The 25,023-nt window shown below is 39.8% G+C and overlaps 1 protein-coding gene across 1 annotated transcript in view; it reads right to left on the bottom strand.

Moving 5' to 3' along the window:
* Gucy2f (guanylate cyclase 2F, retinal) overlaps positions 1-11,529 on the bottom strand; it is a 92,977-nt gene extending 81,448 nt beyond the window's left edge. Inside the window, exons 1-2 of the mRNA XM_032890124.1 lie at positions 11,359-11,529; positions 3,643-4,458 (exon numbers count right to left, since the gene is read on the bottom strand). Coding sequence (XP_032746015.1) covers positions 3,643-4,372 — 730 coding nt within the window. The 5' untranslated portion in view covers positions 4,373-4,458; positions 11,359-11,529. The remainder of the gene's footprint in view (positions 1-3,642; positions 4,459-11,358) is intronic.
* Between the last annotated feature and the right edge of the window lie 13,494 nt (positions 11,530-25,023).

The raw sequence follows: 25,023 nt of genomic DNA on the forward strand, positions 1-25,023 counted from the left end.
GTAAAGTCCTTTCATAGGTCAGTTATCAAAGTATATAGTCTGTGGGCAACCAGAGTGAGCATCACTTAGGAACTTTCCCCAGCCTCTCTGAGTCAGACGCTTTGGAGAAAAGAACTCAGCAAAGTGTTTGAAAAAGCCCCCCTGGGAAATGCTGATGCTCACTTAGATTTGAGAGCCACTACATCAGATAAACCTGAAGGCATATCTCTTAGCTTTCCCATCCACTAGCTGTATGATGTCTGGCAAGTTCTTTAACCTTGCTGCCTCAGAAGTCTTACGCAGAAAACTGGGAAACAGTAATTGGCCTTATTTTATAGGGACGTTGGAAGAACTGAATGAAAAGTCCTTTCCAAATGCCTAGGATATAATAAATTCTCGATAAATATTAGGTATTATCAATTATTCTTTCATGTGGAGGAATGTAATCAATGGAAAGAAGCCAGTCAGGCCCCCAATACATAAAAGAAAGAAAAATGTATCTAATTTGGGGAGAACAAGAAAGGGCATTTTGACTGGCACAATAAAGCAATTCCAATTTGGAAGGATTTAAAGGAAACTCCAGTTGGTGGACAACCAGGTAAGCTTAAGTTGAAAGGACTTCAAAATAAGAAGACGGGAGGAATTGAAATGGTCATTTGAAAAGGCCTCTGAAGAGCAAGAGGTAAGGCTTCCTGCTGGCCTTTGTAGGAATGGGAAAGGGAACCCCTCCTGGGTGGACGCAATCCCTCAGGTGCTTTGCCTTGGGGAGTGAATGCTCCTTTGTGTCAAGGGACAAAAACCTCCAGCAGGGCTCATGGGTAGAGGAGCAGAGAGTGGATGGAATTGTGGGCCCCCTTATCCACTCAGTTAAGTTTCCCAGGCACAGGGCAAAACCTACATAATCCTACACAGGATTTCTGACTGCAAATTGAGGTCTTTGTCTTTGATCAATACCTCCACTTGACTTTGTTGGAAATAAAGATAATTGGCAATCACTTCCAAGATTTAAAAGAAATGGCTCGCTAACCTTGGGAAGGCTGAATCCCCCTACTCTGAGGCTGCATCGCCCCTGTTATTTGATACCAATAATGCCTACACCTATCTACTTGTTCTTGTGAGCCTCACAGATACTGTAAACTTTGAAGATGAAAACAACTATCTCCTGGAAAATACTGACAAGCGAATTGGTCAATGTGTACATACCTTGTAAACTGTAGAATGCAGTTTAGATGTGAGGCAGAATGAATTGTGGTTGCTTTTATTGTCTCTGTGACCCAACATCTAATGAAGCCTCTATCGCTTTCCCTTCCAAAAGTATTTAGCTTTATTATTACACCATTGTTTAATTAACCATTGCCTTTGTACTGTGCAAATATGATTCAGATTTGTTTCTCAGAAAAACACTCCTTCTAACTCCAATAAAGGACCAACAACATGGCCTAACTGGAAACATTAATTTGTAGGGAACAGAAATAGTATATGCAGCAGTGCCAGATCTTCTTTTCCTTTTATCCCTATTGCCCCCAGTACCCACCACTGGATACCACTGTCATATAGAAATGTCATCACTGTTAATGTGATACAGCCTTACAACTATTACCAGGTCTCTTCAAAGGAATGGTCTCTTCTCGCTGTATTCAGAGCTGCAAAGTATTTTCCTAGGAAAACTCCTTATTATTGAGTTCCTTTATCGTCCTGTAAAGAACCTAGGTTACAGTGTTGGGAGCTCTTGGTTTCAAGGCATAACAAGACCTCTTTGCATTGACCCAAAGACTGATTTTCTCAAACTCTCACTTCTCTTTTCCAACTCCTACTACCACATCTCACCCACTGGTTAGGACAGACTAAAATCTAGTGTACTTAATTGTACCAGTTGCAGGAACCCCGTACTCCTTTGCTCGCTCTACACAGAAATAACACGACCTCACACTCAGTCTACAACCCAGCCTACAACCCAATTTCTCTGTTTCCATACCTCACCATATTGTGACTCACTTGAGTTGGCTTATGTTTGTCAGAAATAGAGAAATAGTATTCCTGGAGCATACTGATTTATCGTCACCTCCAACACTGTCTCTTTCAGAGTCTCTTTCCTCCGCCTGCTTCTGCCACCCTTATACAGGGGCTTCCACTGCTCCTTAAACAGTCTCTGTTGGGTTCCCCGTTCATTCCCATGCATGGGCTAATACATATCATCATCAAAAAATACATTCTGACCAAACGAAGTCTTATTAAGGCAAAGATGACTGGTCACTTCAAACAAGGAACACTCATTTGAAGAACTTAGTATTTAGAATGAGTGGGATATGAACCTTAGGAGAGACACAGGTCTTCCTTGAATCTCTGACATAAAATACTGACACTAAGTATGTTGTTTTGTTCCTAACATAGCTCCTCCCTGGAAATGTTTTCTTACATTTGAAAAATAGTAATTCTGTGCTCAACAGGTTCTAAGTTCTGCTATGAAATAATCAGAGCCACGCTGATTGCCTCAGACAGAAGGTCTTACAGACTGGAGCTTGCAGACTATAGGACTACTGTAGCTCCTGGAACTTAGACCTCTGCCTCCCATCTTCCTGCAGTGATCATAATTAAGGTGCAATACTGGAGACACTTGAAATTTAAAATGGATTCTGGCTATAGACCAGACCTAAGATGGACCAGTTTCTAGCAAGACCATTGCTATGTTAAGGAAATGACTGGGACCAGGACTAATCCTAGAAGCCACCAGTTTGACTAGTGGGTTCTGAGCTACAGGTCCTACCATGGTGAAGGGGTTAGAGTTTGGCATGAGCATCATTCCCATATATCACTGCCACTTCCAGTGGAAGGTAAAGAGGAAATTTCTTTTAAAAAACCAAATAGGATATAGAAGGAAAAAATCAAAACCAAGTGTCAGAAATGTAAGAGAAAAAAAAATCTGATTCTAGAGAACTAGGAAGGTTCCCTCCCCAAATTAACTCAAATCCTGTTGGTAATTGAAGCTTCCATGAGTCAAGTCCCCTGTGGCACATTTTGCCTGCCTATTGCCTCTGGGAAAATTATTTCCAAGCATAAAGCTTCCCTTGAAACAAGAGGCGAGCGAACACAAAGCATGCTTTGCTCTGCTTTCATTTGCCACCTAAGTGCCCTCCATACCAATGAGCTGCATTCTGCAGGAAGAAGGGCCTGCTTTATTAGGAAGGAGAGAGAAGGACAGGGGTGATGACAAAATGGTACTGGGCACCCATGAAGGAGCTACTCAGAAGGGAGTCCAAAGTACATCTCCACTCGATGAGAAAAGAAACCAGAACATAAAACAACCAAACAGAAACGAGGCAAAACTATCGGAGGGCATTGCTGTGGTTAGTCTGAAACTGCTGTGGTCCTCGGGACAAAGACAGGATGTGCCTACAGGACTCTTGATGTCGTTCTTCCATACCAGCCGCTGCAATCAAGTGCTGGCACATTTGACCATAGAGTTCTTGAAATCTCTATTAAGTCCCTAAGTTTGGCTCTGTTGAAGCCACAGTCTTGGGGTCTGATTATGGGTGAAAGAAGGCATGTGCAAAAAGAACGAGGGGATAAGGTGTTGGCCTAGGGTATGGAGGCAGAAAAGCTTTCAGAGATTGTCATGCTTTTAACCAAACCACATTTAAACCTTAGCTAGGAGCGAGCACTCACTGCGAATTCTGTCTGCCTGGCGAATCTGCTGCAGAGCTTTCTGAATGCTATGGCTGTCTTGTCCCGAGGTCAGGACGACCCCTACAGGTAGGCCGTGGCTCCGAAGAGCACTTGAGACTTGATTGGCTGTATGCACCCAAATGTCTTCATCTGAGGAAATGACCCCAGCATGAGCCCACTGGAAATACTTCATGACGGTTACAAGCACCCGGATAGGAGAAGGAAGTGTCCGAGAAAAAGTCGGGTAGCTATGTTTGTTATCTAATTCATGATTCACACAAGCCCAAGAGAAAATCCCTTTGTCCCAGCTGTTTCCCAGGAGTGAGGCTGCCTCACAGTAGCCAGGGTTGGCAGGCCCAACAAATCCTGAGGCCATCTGCTGGTGGGAAATGAAACTGGTGAGGGCCTTTGAAGTCTGGCAATCTTCGTTAAGAATCACATATTCGAAGGAGTAACTTCTGTCAAATGACATGTCCCGGCTGATTCGTTCAATTGCTAAAGCAGCAGCAACCTCAGGCAGGGCCTTGGAAAAGAACGGATCACATGTCCAGGGGCCTATGACCCCTATCTTGTAGGGGAGTGCTTGCCCCCACCATATGAGAGGTAATAGGGCCAGGAGGCACAAGCATCTCAGGAACTTGGAGGAAGTGAGGCCATGCTGTCCTGACAGTCTGCTGGAAGTGGCAAACCAGGACAGAAGGCGAGAAAAAGGCCAGGGTCCGAGGAACATAGCCTTGCTGCCCTCCAGCAAGTTAGTGATGAGATACTGAAGGATTACTCTGCCCTCTGGACATGAACAGTGGTGTTTCCGAGTGCCTGTCAAGCAGAGGGAAATATATGTTACACTATTTCTGAAGTTTCTAGGGCAAAAAAAAAAATCACTTTTGAAACAATGCAGCCTCCCAAGGTGAAACTTTCCATTCCCCACCCCAACCAAAACATTTCCTCATCTGGTCCTCCTTACCTCATAGTGGATGGCAACATCTCCTTCCACTGTTTATTCACTTACTTCAGTCAAAAACTGTAGAATTATGGAGGTTCCTCGTTTGCTACCCCTCCATATTCAATCCATCACCAAGTCCAGTGTATTCAACATTAATAAGATTTCTCTACCTCACAATTTTGTAACAATTACAAGGGGTAATATATGGGAAGTGCTTCTAACATGGCCTGAATAATCATCAGAATTATACTTGGTGTATTATTATACACATGATGGTTTACAAGACATCCATTTACTCCCCACACTGCCTTCCTGGAGACAGACAGGTGAAAACGGATGGTAGCAGTGCAGAGAAGTGCTATTTGAGGTAGCTCGCACTGACAGGAGCAACTGGGTAGAGGAAACGTGAGGAAAGAAGAGACCAGGGAAGAGGGGTATCTCTGGGTGTTGTAAAAGATTTCTTCCTGTTTGAGACCTCTGCACTCTGCACTTATAGCACTTCCTACTTTCAACCACAAGAAGGGAGGGGGCAAACAAGGGGAAAGCTAGAAGGCTTTCGAGTTTCGTTTCCTTTTGTTTCTTACACTGTGTAGAATGCATCAGAGTTGAAAATATGTGAATTTAGCTGAGTGTAGTAGAGCATACCTTTAATCCTAACACTAAAGAAGCAGAAGCAGGAATTGCTCTGAGAGTTCAAGGCCAGCCTGGGCTGTTAACAGAGAAAACCCTGTCTGAAAATAAAACCGAAAACAGTGTACGTTAGATTCCAGAGTTTCAAACTATTTCTTCTGCCGACCTTGATTTATGGAATCAATGAAAGCAAAGGCCAGATCACTAAGATCTGTATATCATGAGTTTTCAAGCTTCTGACATTTATAAGACATTGTCGTCTACAGAGTTCGTGCTCCAGAAATGTGTGATCCTGTTACCCACCCCCCCCAATCACAAAATAATCTTATAACATTTTAATATGTGTATGACTTGCTCTATCTGGGCCAACCTCATAGCTGTCCCAGCTGTGTATGAGCCTGGCTAGTAGATCAGACATGGCTGCTATCTGCAATGTGGAGAATGGTCTGGAAGGCTGGCAAGACTTAAAAAAAGACAGTTTGCAAACACCCATACAAGACATAACAGGGGGGTTGGAGAAATGGATCCGTGGTTAAGAGCATTGGCTGCTCTTCCACAGGATCTGGGTTCAATTCCTAGCACCCACATAACAACTCACAACTGTCAATAACTCTAGTTCCAGGGACTCTGGCACCCTCTCACAGACATGCATGCAAGCAAAACACCAATGTGCTGAAAGAAAAAGAAATCTTTTTAAAAAGAAACAGACCAAAGCATAAGGGTGAAGATATAGAAGAGGAGTAAGATGAATTTCTCCAGGATGAAAAATACCAAATCTCTGAGACTCCACAACACTTAAAAGACAATCAGAAAGGAAATAAGTCATAATGACTTACAAGCTCCTAAGGAAAAAAGAAAAGCTTATTGTATACTCTAAGGATGATAAAACTTTGAGAACACAGATTATTTATCTGTATCACACCTCAGTAAAATCAAGTAAGTCAAAGATAGGGGCCTAGTAGACTTGCAGTCAGAATAGTAGGGATGCAAGATCAAGGACCACAATGAGGAAATAAAGAAGAATGAATGCATGACGTAAAGTTGGCAAGCATGGAGAATCCAAGATAACAGATGCTAAAGATTCAGTCCTTGCCTCTACCCTCCCCCATACCCTGCTCGTCTTTCTTCATGCTCTGAGAAAGGTCGTATAGTTCTTCTGACACATGTCACATCATCTGACAGAACTAAGATTTAGGAAATCTCATGCCTTCTGTGTGTAATTCCCTCTTCTCTCTTCCATTGTCTCCTTTCAGACTCTTTTGATGAACTCTCCCTTTAAGAACCAAGTGAAGTGTTTCCCATTGTGTGCTACCTTAGAAAACCCTCCCAGGTTGAATTCATTGCACCCATGTTCATAACTTCGAGAGGAAGTATTACTCTCATTCTAAGCTTCTATATTTCTGGATGGATAAGGACACTGAACTGACTGATTTCTCTGCACTCACAGAACTTCAAATGAAATAAGCCATGATAAGGGTGGTTGTATGGAGAAGAGGCCCTGCTTGACTAAGATTTCCTGTAGCCAAGTACCCAGCAAAGAAAATCAGATGAATGTGTGTGAAATGGAGAAACAACACATTCAAGTTAGTCCCAGGCCAGGAATACCTTCAATACTTCCAATTAATTTCTCGTTACTGTCGTCACAGCATTTAGGAAGCTAAGTTAAAAAGACTGAAGTAAGTTCAAGGATAGCCCAGTGTACAGACTGAGACCCTCAAAAGAAAATTAATTTTAAAAAACATATACATTCAAAAACATTAATTGCTCAGGAGAGGTGATAATGAGGAAAACCATTAGTAAACAATGAATCAAATGTCAGAATAATGCCTTGGCCCTCCTCTGGGTTGATAATTAGCATAGGTGTACACTGATCATGTCAAACTATTTATTATTATTATTATTATTATTATTATTATTATTATTATTATTGTAATAAACTATAATTGTTTTCCTTGTGGTAGCCCCGTTGAATGTTATCCTGGCTCCGACACCTAATTTTGTGAGAAAGCCTAACTGTGGCACACCTGGTAGATCTTTAAGCATCAACAAACTACTGTGGCTAACATTCATACACCAGTGAAAGTTGTTTTAAAGGACAGTGGCGGTAACTTGGGAAATTAGGAAGATCAAAAGTAACACACTGAAGACAGGGGTGTAAGCATTAGCAAGAGAAGCTTTAGGGGTAGAGAAAAGGTGCTTCTTGGATGGCTATATGCCTGAAGATCTCAGATTCATTGCTAGGCCCTGAAAGATAATATGCTTTCAATGCTACTTAACCTCTCTTTCATTAAAAAAAAAAAAAAAAAAAGCGCATCTGGTCTGTAGTGCTATGGTGGAAACATGCAGGTAAGACACAACCTAAAAGTCAAGGGTGTGGCTACAAGCTGAGCTCTGATAGGGCAGCCGTGCCTCTCCTCCACCTTCTTCTCATTCCAAGAGTTTTTTCATTTTGGGGCGGGTTCTGTTTCAAGTATATTTTTTGTGACAGATATTGGATTATATACCCCCTTAACTTACAGGTCCTCGCTCTTTCAACCCCCAGGAATGGACTGCAATGAAAGCAATTCCTTGTGGTGAACTGACCCTAATTTATAACAACAAGGTGAAGTAAGCTGCTGTTATTCATAAGGAGCTTGTGCATTACTAACTTCATGGTGACGCATCATCACCAATGTACCACCAGTGTTGTGGTGGAACTTTTAAGAGGTGAATGGGTCTTCAGGAGGGATTGATGGGTTTTGGAGTTACTTAGTGTTCCCATAGGGATGGATGGAAGGTTCTTGAAAGTGAGTATATTCTTATAAGAACTGAGTCTGGTACATAAGGAGCTTGTGCATTACCTTCAGTGTTTTTATGTTATGCGATCTCTTATCTGATACTCCTTCGGAGGATTGGTGGTTTTGGATTTCAATGGATGAGTTCTTGAAATGAGTATATTCTTATAAAGTAGGTCTGGTACTCTCCCTGGTGAGCCATCGAGTACCCATTCAATGTCGCACAGAAATATTACGGTGTAACCTGACCTGTAGATCTTGAATTTCCTGATTCAAAGCTGTAAGCTTAATAAACATCTCTCTTTGCAAAGGACTCAACCTCAAATATGTTGTCATAGCAACCCAAAGTGGACTACCAAGACAAACAATTGGTTCTTTTAACCCAAACACACCAATCTGATGAGTTCTTCTCCATAACCTGTATATTTAAATTAAAAATCAGCACCAAATAATAAAGGCTAACATTTACTGAGTTTTGAGTATGTGAGAAACAGTTAGCTATATCCTTTGCATGTAGTATCTTATTTTAATAGCAACTTAATTTAAAGACTTCATTTGAGCTTAGAGGCACCTGCTGTCATAATCAATTATAGATGGGGAGAGAGTACTGAGAGAACACCTTGCCTGAGGGTGCGCCATGGTAGACTGAGGATTTACACCCCCGTTGATTAAGCACTGAGAAGGAAGGTTTACAGATATCCCCTAATCTATAAAATAATTGAGATCACCTCATTATACTTTCTCTCACACTCAAATTGAGTTTTATCGACTCATTTGTGGTTTAAGACTTCTTTAGTTCCCCCCACCCCCCTATGAAAGAATAGATTAGACCAAGAGGTATAGAAACAAAGCAAAATTTTCTTTGGATTTTTCTTTGGAAAAAGAAAATCACCATCGAAATGGAAGAAATCTGTGGTTTATGTTTAATCCTCTCCCTGAAACAACCTGACTTGAAGCACAGTGCTTCGGGAAGAAGTGGGGGTCACTAGAACCTCTACACTATATAGCAAGCCTACGTAGGTGTTCAGGGATGTCTTGGGAGAATATCTCTCACTGTTTCCATTTCTTCATCTGCAAAATGTAGTTAAATGGAATGCAATTCTCTGAAGAGAGCTAGTTAAATAAGTTATCATGCTCGGCACACAGCAGTCTTTTCATTACCCTGGTTCCTCTTTGCTGCTTGCCAAGTGGGCCATGCTGCCAGTCACAAGGCCAGGCCTCTGGATCCAGCTCTGCTAGTGACTCAGTACCATTCAACTGTCACCAAATTGCTTCCCTCTCCCCGCTAAACTGGACTTTGGGATCTTCAATAATCTTTTTTTCTCTGGCTTCCTGATTTCTCTGCTTCTTCCAGACAGTGATTCCCGAGCATACCACAGTTAAAGTGCTTGATAAACCCATCAACACCACCCCCCACCTCTCACCCCCCCCCCACTCCCCACCCCACCCCATGAAAGGCCTTTTCCTCAAAAGCGTCTTCCTCATGTCACACCCAACCTTTATCCTGAGTGCAAACTAGCAGATCCAGTTTTTTAAATTTTCCAATTTATAATCCTTGATAGAAACCTAATATGTGAAGCCTACTTTCTCTTTCAGTGTGAGTTATACTGTGCCGACAGCCTGGATTTCTAAAGCTATCACTTGCCATTATTGCTCCTACACATCTGTTTAGAACCTGAGCACCTAGCACTGTGCCTGGGACATAGTAAATGCTCAATAAATACTTGTTGAGCAATTGGCAAAGAGGATTAAACAGCAGCCATGAGATGTTTTTACATTACTGTGTTCTTGAAACAGCTCTATTTTAGAACTTGGTAAATAGCTACCTTTGCAAAATAATCCACAAACTTGCCCCCGTGTTTTTTTCTCATTTCTCTCTGGCTTCTCCATTAATAGAGAAAAAAGCAACTCTAGAGAAAACTGTCTTTAAATAATCTGCATGGATATGTAAAAAATTAGAACATTTGGTATTCTCTATACCCTTCTCTGTGAGAACAGTGTTTGAAAAGTGGTTTGGAGGCATGGTCATGCCAACTTTTTGCATTAAATAGTATTAATTTATATTACTGCAGGTGCGTGAAGAGCATTCCCATTTTAAACAGGGAAATTCGAACCTGTGGATCAAAGCCATTGGCTGTCCTCTCTGGTATAAGCCTGGCATTGTAATGATGTAATCCAGGTCAGTCTTCCTAATGCCTGCCCCATCTCAAGTTCTAAAACATTTAGTTTTCTTGAAGCATTTTTCAAAGTTTACATGCACATATAACATAGGCCCTTCCTCTAGCCATGGGTCAGAAAGTGTCCCTTGCCCATTGCTGCAGCCCGTTTCCTTCATGAACTGCAAAGTTAATGCTCTACCAAGCTGAAGATCTGCCCTCACATTCTTTCTGTACGTCATGCATTAAGCATGGCTGCTATTAATGCTAGGTCTCCCTGAAGAAGCAGAACTTTCTATGTTGTTTTAGTATTGCATTTTGTTTCCCCAACTCAAGATTGACAGAAGGAAAACTTACTCTTTAAAAGGGGGAATTCATAGAGGAACTAAAGGAGGGATGGAGATGGGGAAATGAAGATAAGAAGAGGGAGGAGGGAGGAAGTAAGAATACCTTCACATGTTGATTTTGATTTAAAGACAAAGTATAAAATTCTTGTATAAATGACCTTTGTTCCTCGCTTACAAAACAAGCCTGCTGTAGGGTTCCCTGGGGTTAATAGGAAGCCTAGACACAACCAAAAGGAAATCTGAAGTTAAGTAATTTTGGAACTAGAACACTACTGACCCAAAGTTCTGTGATTATTGTGTAAGTAACTCAGGTATGAAGATCTACACAAGGGTCCTGCTTCCACAGACCATGCTCAGGGCATGGGTAGCTTCCCCAACCTCTGGCTTCACAAGGACAGACACTGTTCTCTAAACATACACAAAGAAAAGCTAAGACGGAGAGAACTGAGGGAAATGACTCCTTCTCCTAGCTCGTCAAGCTGGGGACTTCTCTGGAAGATTGATCTGCGCAGTTACAGCCTGAATTAAGTTAACGGCTTGGCTAAGACAAGGTCAGGAAGAAATAAAAGAGCCATGGGAGAAAGTAAATGAAAGCTTGGAGGAGAGTTTTTAAATCCAAATCTTGATTTAAACGTGTCTTGAACTAACCAGCTCCTCCTCTCACCCTCCCTCTCTCCTTCCTCCCCTCCCTCCCTCTCTCCCTCTCTCCTCTCTTCCTCCCTCGCTTCGCTTCCTTTCCTTTCTTCTTTTCACCACATATTGCAATAAATGTAACATATCTCAGGTAGCGTCTGAGCTCACAAGTGGACCGATTTTCTTTCCCCCATTACAAGCTTTCCCATAGACAAGAGTTATCAGCTACTTACCATGTAAATCACCATTCAATCATCTCCAGTGGACAGCCTGAACATGCAGATCTCAGGCACAGCTACTCCAATGCACCCATCTTTTGGGCTGTCATAATCCCACCAAGGACTCCAGTCTGTTGACAAATTCCATTGAAAGAGTAAATAATTGTGAGGCATTGTAAACCTTTAGAAAATCACTGCGGTATCCCCTCACCAAGACCTGGATTAGGATTTAGAGTGACACTTGTAATCCTTTAAATTGATCCCACCTGTAGCCGAGTTAGAGCTGACCTAAATGCATTGACCCAGAGATTAACAATTTGAATCCTCTAGACATGTGCATCCTCCACAGACTACTGCCTTCTACCTTTCTAGCTAGGCTCACATAGCTTTGCAGTTTGCCTGTGTGTTCCTCCCCCCCATCCCCCATCTGTCTAATAACTACAAAGCCCCCTTTCTCCAGGAGAGCTCTAAATGCCAGAACATTTATCAGCTGTGATGCTGGTCTGAGATATGAGTGATGATCCAGGCTGAGTCCTGAAAATTTCAAAGGAGATGAAATTCCTCTCCCTCTTATAGCCCTCCCCCTTAAGGACTAGCACTTCCTTTCCCTGCAAGAAAGGCTTTCTAACTTTCCTGCACTCCGGCCCTCCCACCCACCCCACCCCCACTTAGACTTTAGATCTGTGCTTTTCCCTGTCATCCCCCTCACCTGTCCCCAGATGCCTGCCACCATTCATTCAGGGCTCTATTCTGCCATCCAGACTTTAAGAGTTGAGATATCAAGGAATAAAAATGACTTGTATTAAGTAAAGTTTACTACATGACAACCATTTTACAATAGCTTAATTCTGTTATAATTCACCTATCATATTTACTTCCCTCACACACATTAGAGGTTTTAAATATATCCATGAGATTATACAATGATCACCATTCTTTCATCCCAGGACAATGTTCACTTTCTCTACAAGACTTGAGTAAAAGCAACTCAATCCCCTTTCTTCCCATGCCTAGGGAATTATTGATCTGCTTTCACTTTCTGTGGATTGCCTATCCTAGAGATTACATAGAAGCATGCAGTATGTGGCCTTTTGAAACCACCTTGTTTCACTTAGCATTATAGTTCCAAGATTTATGCTTGTTCTATCATTCAGGAGTATTCCATTCCTTTTAACGATCAAATAATATTCCACTCACTTGGACATGCCGTATTTTGTTTACACTCTTTTGGACATACTACCATATGTTTCTTCACACCCTCTTGAATGCACCACATTTTGTTTGTTTACACCCTGTTAGACATAACACATTTAGTTTACACCCTCCAGGACATACCACCTTTTTTACCTTGGACATGCTACATTTACCATCAGATGATTGATATCTCGGCTGTTCCCACTTTTCAGCCATTATGAAATGTTCTATTTTATGTGAAATGGTTTCTCTGGGATCATGCGCTTTTAGGCATAAATGTGGAGAGTGTGTGTGCATATATTCAGAACAGAAGGTGTGTTCCCCAATCACGATCCACCTTGTTTTTTAATATGGGGTTTCTCACTAAAACAGTCTTTGGCTAGAGTGGTAACCAGCAAGCCCAAGGGATTCTCTTGTCCCCGTCTCAACATCACTGGGGTTTCAGGAGCAAGCCACAGTGCTCCTCATTTTTATGGGTGCATTAGGAGATAAACTCAGGTGTCCTTGCTTGCACAGCAAACATTTTATAAACTGAGCCATCTCTGAAACTGGAATGTCATATATGACTTTTAGATGGGCAGAGACGTGGTACCTCACACCTTTCATCTCAGCTCTCAGGAGGCAGAGGCAAGTGGATCTCTGAATTTGAGGCCAGCCTGGTCTATAAAGTGAACCTCAGGACAGCTAAGGTCACACGGAGAGACCCTGTCTCTGAAAACAAAACAAAAGACCAAGTGGAAGTAGTACTTTCTTTTCTCTTGGGTATACACAGAGAGAAGTCCTAGGCACAGTCCCCTTGCATGTCTGCAGAGGGAGACCATTCTTTCCTTCACTCTAAATAAATTCAGGTGATTGAACTCTAGGCTTCTAGGGTTGCTTGGGGAGTCCCTTTATCTACTGAGACATCTAGCTGACGCCCTATCTTCCTTTGTAATCATAACTACAAACAAAAGAAACTACAGTCTCTTTCCATTGAATGGTGTTTTTTCTACTAAACACAACCGAGAACTTCAAAGACATTTATCATGAAAAAGTAGCACAGGCTTTATATGACATTAGCCCACAACCCTCATATTCCTTTCACGACTGGGACGCAGGCTAGAGCGTGGGCTATAAAAATAGATTCCTATTGGCAAGCCCCTGATTAATCATTCAGAATGAAGCTTTTGATATGTTCTCTCATCAAGTCAGGAAATGGTGGGTTAGCCTGGGAAAAATGTTGGGGAAAAATAAGTATGAATGAAGAGGAAAGCTACTAAACAAGATGTTAGACACCGCACATGTCCACAACCCCCTCTATTTCCAATGAGGGTACTTATTGACAATTTTCAACCTTTAAAAATTGTTTCATGTGGCACATACCACCGAAATTTTTTTCTTAAAATAGTTTTGAACAATCATTTAATATTTTTATGTGTATGGAAGTTTTGTCTACATGGTGCACAACATGCATGCAATACCCATGGAGACCAGAAGAGGGTATCAGATTCCCTGAGGCTGGAGTTCAGATGGTCATGAGATGGCATGTGGGTGCTAGCAGTTGAACAGGTCCACCAAAGAGCAGTCAGTGCTCTTAACTGCTGAACCACATCTTTGACATTTCTTTAGTACAATTAATAGCAATAGCAAAGTTCTTTTGCATTTTGTCACATTTTCATACTTATTGTGCTCCACAGGATGTACATTAGCTCTTTAAAAAAATGGTAGTCTCAGCCAAGTGTGCTGGCATTTGGAAGGTAGAAGCAGGTGGATCTGAGTTTGAGGCCAGCCTGGTCTACAGAGTGGATTCCAGGAAAGCCAGGGCTACATAGAGAAACAAAGCAAATGAAAAAGAAAGAAAGAAAGAAAGAAAGAAAGGAAGGAAGGAAGGAAGGAAGGAAGGAAGAAAAGAAAAGAAAAGAAAAGAAGGAAGGAAAAGAAAAGAAAAACAAAAAGGAAAAGGAAAAGAAAAAAAGAGGATACTGGGGTTAGGAACAATATCATAATTACCAGTTACTGTGCACATCCTCACAAGTGGCACTGCAAATGTATTATTTCATTGATCTTTCAGAGCAACTCTAAGGCACAAGGACAATTCCTAACCTCACTTTACATATGGAGAAACTGAGTGATCCTATACAGGTTATGTAGCTTGAATAATGTTACATGGTTAGTAAATGGTGGGGTCCTATAGGAAGTGTGGTTTGAGAATCTGTAACCTTGGGATGGGGGGTTTCTGGAGGGGAAATTGGGAAAGGGGATAACATTTGAAATGTAAATAAAGAAAATATCCAATAAAAATATGAGAGAGAGAATCTGGAAGTTACTAAGTTCACTATATTTCTTCAGGCTTTATGGTGCGGGGGATGGAAAGTAACTTTCATGCATATATTATTTTGTGCACATATGTATTTATCTGTGACATCAGTAATGGTTTGTTTTTCTGTACTTGTATAGGTGGAATATTGTTCATGTTATCTTATTTAGTCCAGAATACATGGCCAGAACAGATTTCAGTGCTGACCTCTAGTGGTCAGCGTTGCAATTGAAATTAAAACTAAGGCTGCAATGACAGAAGGAAGCCACACGATGTCACTATTGCACCATCATGACTACAAAATTCCTCTAACTTGATGCTGACAATATTTTGTGATGGAGAACAGTACAAAATAATTAAAATATGTCGTTTCTATTAGATGTCTTATTTGTGTGCACATTTACATTTTTTGAGAAAAATTTACACGACAGACTGGCCCAAACTTGAGGCAATCCTTGTTCCTCTGCCTCCCAAGATCTGTGATTAGAGGCACCACACTGAGTTTATATTTTATACCAGGATGGTTTGGAACGCACAGACCCGCCTAATTCTGCTCCCTAATTGCTGGGATTAAAGTCATGCACCATTATGCCCAGTGCAGTTCATTTTTAACATGATATTATGACATATATGTTCTCATAACAATCACAGGCTATGGTGTCAAACTGGACCGCTCTTCAAATACCATCCCCACCTTTCCTAAATTTCAGAACTGGAATCAGATGTGTAAGTTCTTTACATCCTGGGTTTGCCTGTGTGGATTAAAGATGATGATTCCAGTATGCAGCAGGAGCTCCAATAATACTGTTTCGTACCAACCAAGACCTTTTAACTCTATGGTAAGCTCTCTGCTACTTTAGCAATCAGAGGCCCTGCCCCGTGTCTTCTCCCACATACATTGACATGAAATGGTAAATGTACATTTGAAAAATAATTTAGAGGTTTGGAGAGATAGGTCAGCTGTTAAAGAGCACTGGCTGCTCTTGCAGAGGAGTGGTTTTCCTTTGGTTCCCAACATTCATGTGGCAGCTTACAACCATCTGCAACTCCAGTTCCACAAGATCCAGCATCTTCTCCTGTACTCCTCAGGAATCAGGCATGCCATGTGGTACACAGGGTCTATTTGGGAAATACTCATACATAAACTAGAGGGAGCTTATATCCAAAATATGCAAAGAACTCATGAAGTTAGACTGCAGGGAGACAAATGACTCTATTAAAAACCAGGGCTCAGAGCTAAACAAAATTCACAGCTGAGGAATGCCGAATGGCTGAAAGCACCTAAAGAAATGTTCAACATCTTTAGTCACGAGGAAATAAATCAAAACAACCTGAGATTCCACCTCACACCAGTCAGAATGGCTAAGATCAAAAAACTCAGGTGACAGCAGATGCTGGCGAGGATGTGGAGAAAAAGACACTCCTCCATTGTTGGTGGGATTACAGACTGCTACAACCATTCTGGAAATCAGTCTGGAGGTTCCTCAGAAAATTGGACATTGAACTGCCTGAGGATCCAGCTATACCTCTCTTGGGCATATACCCAAAAGATGCCCCAACATATAAAAAAGACACGTGCTCCACTATGTTCATCGCAGCCTTATTCATAATAGCCAGAAGCTGGAAAGAACCCAGATGCCCTTCAACAGAGGAATGGATACAGAAAATGTGGTACATCTACACAATGGAATATTATTCAGCTATCAAAAACAATGACTTTATGAAATTCGTAGGCAAATGGTTGGAACTGGAAAATATCATCCTGAGTGAGGTAACCCAATCACAGAAAAACACACATGGTATGTACTCATTGATAAGTGGCTATTAGCCCAAATGCTCAATTACCCTAGATGCTGAAGCATGAAACTCAAAGAAGGATGATCAGAATGCAAATGCTTATCCTTCTCTAAAAAGGGGAGAATACCCTTGGGAGGGATAGGAAGCAAAAGGATTTAAAGCAGAGGCTGAAGGAACACCCATTCAGAGCCTGCCCCACATGTAGCTCATACATATACAACCACCAAACTAGATAAGATGGATGAAGCAAAAAGTGCAGGCAGACAGGAACTGGATGTAGATCTCTCCTGAGAGACACAGCCAGAATATACAAACACATGGGCAGAATGCCATCATTAAACCACTGAACTGAGGAATAGGACCCCATTGGAAGGAATCAGAGAAAGGACTGAGAAAGAACTTGAAGGGGCTTGGACCCCATGAACAACAATGCCAAGCAACCAGGGCTTCCAGGGACTAAGCCACTCCCTAAAGACTATACATGGACTGCCCCTGGGCTCCAACCTCATAGGTAGCAATGAATATCCTAGTAAGATCACCAGTGGAAGGGGAGGCCCTTGGTCCTGCTAAGACTGAACCCCCAGTGAACGGGATTGTTTGGGGGGAGGGCGGCAATGGGGGGAGGATGGGGAGGGGAACACCCATATAGAAGGGGAGGGGGAGGGGTTAGGGGGATGTTGACCTGGAAACAGAAAAAGGTAATAACAATTGAAATGTATATAAGAAATAACCAGTTTAATAAAGATGGAGAAAAAAAAGAAAAAAAAGGATATAAATAGAATGTCTCACCACAAGGAATGTTAAACAGTCCTACCTTATGCTAATATTTTGTACAACAAACGGCCTCTAGAGATGATTCATAAATAGTTTCCTAAGATATTTTGCTGGCTGATTCAGATGCAGATAATGTCATCTTAGGAAAAATGTTTGGGGTTGGGGATTTAGCTCAGTGTTAGAGCGCTTGCCTATAAGCACAAGGCCCTAGGTTCAGTCCCCAGCTCGAAAATAAGAAAAAAATGTTTGATGAAATAAAGAAATCTTGCCTTGTTAGGGATTACAAATTTTCCTGAAAAGATACAAAAGGAGATTCTATTATTTATCTAGAATATAAGATAGAGCTACAGAAAATTTGACCCCAGAAAGTACAAATCTGGAGAGTAATTATAATCTATTAATAATTTTCAAAAATTGTTGGGAGATATTATTTGGCTATGGTTCACAAATGGATTAACTGTTCAAGAGCTGTGTAATTTCTATCAAACCTTAAAAGGTGATAAGGATTTAAACAGTCTAAGAAAAGTATCAGCTGAAGCTAATATACAATTGTCTCTCATAGAAAAGAAATTACAGGATACACATGTTGACTGTTTGGTTCCAAAGCTGGAATGTATTTTGTTATTTTGTCTTCTACTCATTCTCCCACAGGTATTCTTATGCAGAGGGAAGATAGTATCTTAGAATGGATATTTTTAGCACATAGTGTAAAATTAAAGAACTATGTAGAAAAGATTTGTGAATTGATTCTGAAAGGAAAAATGTGACTTTGTCAATTAGCAGGAATAGACCCAGCAGAAATTATGGGACGTTTTTACTAATGCTGAAATTGCCTCATCATGGGAAGAAACTGGCAAAGAGCTTGAAGTAATTTTGGGGGAAAGTTTGACAACATTCTTCCCAAAATGTAAAAGACTTCAATTTATAAAAGAACTAATCGGATTGAAAGGTTTTGCTGGGTATAGTAGTCTAGCCTGGCATCTGTGGTTTCCTAGAGTCTATATTTTTCCAAGCCTTTTGGTCTTCTTGAGTGTCTATTGAGAAGTTAGGTCTTATTCTAATAGGTCTGCCTTTATATATTACTTGATCTTTTCCATTTTTTAAAATTTTTTATCTATCTATACTTTATAAGTCTATAAATTTTATTTATATCCTTTCTTTGTTGTGTATGTTTTGTGTTTTAATTATTATGTGTTGTGGACAATTTCTTTTCTGGTCCAGTTTATTTGGTGTTCTGTATGCTTCCTGTACTTTATAGACATCTCTTCCTTTAGGTTAAGGACATTTTTTTGTATGATTTTTTTAAAAATATTTTCTGCGCCTTTGACCTGTGTTTCGTTTTCTTCTTCTATTCCTATTCTTAGATTTGTTCTTCTCACAGATGAATGTTTTTCCTGAATGTTTTGTGCCAGGACTTTGTTTTAGATTTAATGTTTTAATTGACTGAGGTATCCATTTTTTCTATTGTGTCTTCAATGTCTGAGAGCCTATCTTCCTTCCATCTCTGGTATTTTTTGATGAGGTTCTGTTTGACTTCCTAAAATTTTCATTTACAGATTTGTTTTAGTTTGGGTTCTCTTTACTGTTTATTTTTATTTTATTATGTTTCTTTTTTCTCAAGACAGTATTTCTCTGTGTAACCCTGGCTGTCCTGGAACTTGATCTGTAGACCAGGTTTGCTTCCAACTCACAGAAATCTACCTGCTTCTGCTTTCTGAGGGCTGGGATTAAAAGTGTGCACTACCACCACCTGTTGGGTTTTTTTGTTGGTTCTGTTTCCACTTTCAGGACTTGAAATGTTTTATTCATTTCTTTAGCATCTTAGTTAGGGTTTCTATTGCTGTGATGAAACAACTTGCAAAAAGCAAGTGGGGAAGAAACAGGTTTATTTGGCTTACACGTCCATATTCATTATTGAAGAAAGTTAGGACAGAAACTCAAACAGGATAGGATCCCGGAGGCAGGAGCTGATGTAGAAGTTGTGTAGGGGTACTGCTTACTGGCTTGCTAAACAAAAGTTGCTCACTGACCATGTGCTGGGCTTTTACCCAGAAAATGTGTCATAGTTGGATCTCGTGGAGGCATTTCCTCAACTGAGGCTTCTTCCTCTTTGATGACTATAGCTTGTGTCAAGTTGATACAACCCAGGCAGTACTTTCACTATGTGTTTTCATACATGTCTTTAGGGGGGAATATTCATTTCCCCTTTAAGGATTACTGTCATGTTCACAAGGGCTATTTTAAGATCTTTGTCTTATGCTTCATGTATGTTGCAATCCTCAGGGCCTTACTGGGCTCTAATGTAGACATATTGTCTTGGCTTTTACTAATTGTGTTTTTATACTAGTTTCTAGATATCTAGATGTGCCTTTGAAGATTGTTATTCTAGGTCAGTAGTTCTCAAGCTATGATTCTAGTACTCCAACTTATGGTTGGAGTTGAATGACCCTTTCAGAGGGCTCACCTAAGACCATCAGAAAACATAAATATTTACATGTGATTCATAACAGTAGCAAAATGACAATTATTCAATAGCAATGAAAATAATTTCATGGTTGAGGGTATCACCACAACATGAGGAACTATGTTAAAAGATCATAGCATTAGGAAGATTGAGAACCAATGTTCTAGGTGCTGATATCTGGTCTTGTCTTTGTTGTCTGGAGGATTTTGTTCCTTGGTTTCTGTTGCCTTATCTGATTCTTAGGAAAGTTTAGTGGCTGTGTGTTTCCTGGTAGGAAATTCTTCGAGGATTCTGATAGATGTGGTCACTGGAGGTCCCTGGTAAGACATGTTCCTAGATATTTGGAGCTGACATGTGCATGGGTTAGGAGGTAAGGGGGAGTCCTCAGGAGTGTGGAAAGCAGAGTGTTCCACTAGAATCTGTTTAGCCCCCTGAGAATATGTGAGAGAGTTAAGAGAGGACATAACAGGTCTGCTACAGAGCTGGGGATGGGACTAGAACATTTCATATGAAGGAAAGGAGAGTGAAACTCTGAAGCTCACATATCTGCCCAGCTGGTCTACATGCTTCTCTGCCAGGCTTGGCTGGCAGGTTCCCAGTGAAGGTGTTCTGGAGTTGAGAGCTGGGACAACAATATGAATTGGAATAAAGTAGGAGAATAAATGTAATTCTCAAAATTAATCTGTAAGCCCCACCTGCCTAGGAACCAGGTAACTTCCTGGAATGCTGGGAATTGTAATACTTGGGAAATAACAAAGCCTCATGGAAAAGTACAGTGGCAGATATGGTTGTCCTTTTAAGCCCCTACAACAAGAGTCCTAAGGGCATTCCAGCTGGGCAATTGTGGTGAAATGATCCTGACCAAAGTCCATTTCTTGGTCAGTGTTTAATATTTAACAAATGTTTGCTTTAAATTTGGCCCAAAATATTGAAATTGTTTTTTTTCCCCCCTGGAAAATCTCAGGATTAACATAAGATCTGCTAAATCCCCTGGATGAGAGAAGAAAGGAGGGGGAGGTGGCAACAGGTAGTCTGCTACTAAAAAGGGGTTGAGAATGAGGGATTACACTGGAGGATAGAAGGGTGTGGTGAAGATCTACAGTTAGGCTACCTGCTTCCCTTGTTGGAGTGGCCTGTGGGATCTCAGGGAGTACCTTCTAGAGTTGGGGGTTGGGATAAAGTAATGAGTATGGAGAGGGAAGTTTGGAGGGGAAGATCTGTGTGATCCACTAGCTATGGGGGGTGGGGGGCAGGTGGTCTGCTGGGAATGAAGCTAGGGGTTTGGATTTGGAGGAATGGAGAGAGATGTGAAGACCTGCAGTTAGCCTTCCTGCTTCCCTGCCTGCCGTGATTTTTGTTAGGTTCTCTTTTCCTCAACTGTTAAAGTGTCATTTTTGTCTCCTGTTTTCTTTAATTTTTTATTGAAGAAAAAAAAATTTTATTATATGTTTTTATTTTTTCGTATTGTAACTACTTTTCATCTTTATTTGACTAACTTTTCAAAAGTTTACTTCTGGTATATTCTGTGTTATACTGCTTAGTTGTTTAAGGGGGTTCCTTTTGTATGTCTTTTGTCAGTCTTAGACATATTTTGCTCAGCATTTCTTTAAATACTATTTCTGACTACTGATAATTACTCTGATTCTTATCATATGCACAAACAGGGTCTTATTAGCTCTATGAGAAATAGTCATGTCTAATACTTTTCAAACATCTGATGGACATTTACATGTTTCTTTTTCAAAAATGCTCGTTCAGGTTTTTATCTGATACAAAAATTGCATCATTTAGAAGTGGTTTTTTTTTTTTCAGAATTGTTTGAGTTCCTTATGAAATCATGTGTATTAACCCCTTGTCATATGTATATGCTACAAATATTTCCTCTCATTGGATAATTATGTGTGTGTTTATTTTTTTCTATAAAGAGGGTTTTTAGTTTGATTTAGTATCTTTTGTTAATTTTTACTTTGTTGCTTGTGCTTTTGAAATGTTTCCTCTTGGTTTTCTTCTAGTAATTTAATGTATTCTAATCTTACATTTAAATATTTATTTCATTTTAGTAATTTTATTTATATAGATATATACATAGATTTATATTAAAATAAATTTTGTAAATTTATTCATAAATTTGTAATTTTATAATAAATATTTCATTTCATTTTTCATTAGTTGACTTTGTAACTACTTAAATATAGAGATAATTTTGTTATTCCACATGTGGATATCCAATTTTCCTAGCATCATTTATTAGGATTGTGTCTTTCCTCATTGTGTAGTCTTGGTTCCTTTCTTAAATATAATTTGGTTATAAAAGTATGTGATTATTTCTGGAATTCCTATTCTGCTCAGTTGCTCTGTTATGTCTGCCAGGTTCATGTGTTTATCTCACTGCCATGATGGTTTAATTAGAAAAGGTTTATAGTATATTTAATATGTGAAATATCTGGCTTTGTTCTCTTTGCTAAACATTACTTTGGCTATCAGAGTATTCTGTAGTCCTGTGTGGATTTCAAGATTTTTTAAAAAATTTGTCTGGGCAAAACAACACTGATATTTTGATAGGATTATATTGAATTTATAGGCTGGCTGGGGTGATAGGGATATTTTAATAATATTAATTCTTCCAATCTATGAGCACAGAGTATCTTTTCGTTTGTGTCATTCACCTTGATTGTATCATTTTTCTTCAATATTTTTTTAATTTTCTCTCTGTGTATACGTGTGTATGGTTTTGTGTATTTATGGAACATACATGTAGAGGTCAGAGATCAATGTCAGGTTCAGTGTCTCATAGTTTCGGTTAGGTTTAGACTGGCTGGCCTCAGGGAGTCTTCTATTTCTGCCTCCTTAGTGGTAGCATTATAGGTAACCATCACTATTATGTGCGTGCTGGAATTTGACCACAAATCCTCATGCTTTCCTGAAAAGCACTTTATTTTCTATAGATATTATTTAACTCTTTTATTCATAAATATTTTGTGGTAATTATAGATGTTGTGATATCTTTTCCTTTAGCTTTTATTAATGTATACAAATGATATGACTTTTGTATGTTGATGTTTCATTCCTTAGCATTACCAAATTTGATTTTGCTTGGTTGTTTTTAACAGTATTTGGTGAAGTTGTCAACAGGTTTTTTTAATATTAAAAACTATATTATCTGTGACTTTCTTCCTTCCATCTTGGATTTTTTTTATGTATTTCTCTTGACTAATTGAATTGGCAAGTGCTTTCAGTAAAATATTGAGTAAAAGTAGTGAGAGAGGGAAGTCCTCCTGTAACTTTAATTTTTTCAAATCCTATTTTTCAAGATGGTTCTTAAATGTTTTAACCTTCCTTGTAGCCCACCACCCTGTTGGTCCATTGCATATATACTGTGGCTTCCAGTTTAGAATTTTTATGGAACACCCGAGTGTATGAACAAATGGATTCCTGTCTTGTTTGTTTGTTTTGTCCAATTCTGATATGTTAGTTTTTGTATGTCTTATTATTTTAAATTTTATTTTATTTATTGTCTCATGGTAGCCTGTTTATTTTCTAATGAGAGACAGAAAGAAAATGGATCCAAATAGGAGGGGAGTTGAGAAGTAGCTGGGGGGAGGATCGGGGTACTGATTCATAATCATTTTACATTCCATGGTTTTTAAACAAAATCTATGTTCAATAAAAGGGGGGAATTTGAATGCTTCACTTATTCCTCTCACCAAAAACAAAACAAAACAAAACAAAACCCAAGTCTTTTAAAAAGATAAGCAATGCTGTGGTAAAAAATGTCCAAAGACCATCCAGGGTGCCTCCTCTCATTTAATGCTGTGTAGAATTTATAGACTAATGATCAGGAAAAAAATGAGGAGTACAACACCATAAGCCAAACAAATCAAATACAAATTCCACACTTGACAGCCTCCAGTAGAAATACTCATCTCAAACCCACACTGATCATTCCCTGTAATAGATCATATGTTAAGTTCCCTCAAATTTCTCAATATATTAATATTGAGAAATATTCCTAATATAATGTATTTCCTCTGAGTACCACAGAATAGACCCAGAAATAATTGTTAGGAAAAAACCTCTGAAAATCCATAAATGTGTGGAAATTAAATATTGTGGTCTTCAACAGTCTATAGATCAAACAAGTCACAAAGGAAATTAGAAACGTTTTGGAAGATTCTGTTTTTTAATAACTCATCATACCAAAATATGTGGTAAATAATGAAATCAGTGGTCAAAGAGCAATTTTTGCAATAACTGTTCATGTTTAAGAAAGAAGAAGCATCTGAAATCAATAACTTTACACCTGAAGGAACTAGGGGGAGCAAAAGAAGCTAAAGTCACCAGGCAGAAGGAAATAATGAAGATTACCATGTACTGCAATGGGGATGTAAAGGTAACTGAGAACACTACCAGATCAAAGTTAATTTTGTGAAATGGTTAACAAACTGGCAAACATTGACCAATATTAACAAGGAAAACAGAGAAAAGGTGAATCACTAAATGAAAAATAAAGTGATGTCGTAGCTTACAGATATAAAAATACAGGGCACCTCGGCATAAAAAGCCACTTGACACCATGCCTGAGGACCCGAGTTCAATCTGAGACCCACATAAAGTGAAAAGAAAACAATGGAATGAATCCCTGTGGGAGAAAGAGAGAAGTAATTCCTGCAAGTTTTCCTCTGACCTCCACACATGCTCTGTGGCACAAGTGTGTGTTTGTGTGTGTGTGTGTGTGTGTGTGTGTGTGTGTATGTGTGTGTATGTGTGTGTGTGCGCGTGCATGTGAGAGAGAGGGACAGACAGACAGACAGAAACAGAGAAAGAGACAGAGACAGTGATCACCACAAATAAATCAATTTTAATAAAAAATATAAAAGAATACAATGAACAATGATAAAATAACAAATTATATAGCCTAGATAAAACATATTCATTCTTGCCTTTTTGCCAAGATGGCACCAAAAGCAAACAAGGAAATTCCTGCCTCTCCCAAAAGAAGGCAGTGGTAAAAGATCTCCACAGCCTAAAAAAAAGAAGATCCAAACATCACCCACCTTCCTGTGGCTAAGCCCTTACAGATCAGGAAGCACAAAAACCCTCAAAAAAGAACATGATAGGCAGATAGAAGCTAGAATTACGCCATCACCAAATTCCC

This window comes from Rattus rattus, chromosome X (genome assembly GCF_011064425.1).
Source record: "Rattus rattus isolate New Zealand chromosome X, Rrattus_CSIRO_v1, whole genome shotgun sequence".
Classification (NCBI taxonomy): domain Eukaryota; kingdom Metazoa; phylum Chordata; class Mammalia; order Rodentia; family Muridae; genus Rattus; species Rattus rattus.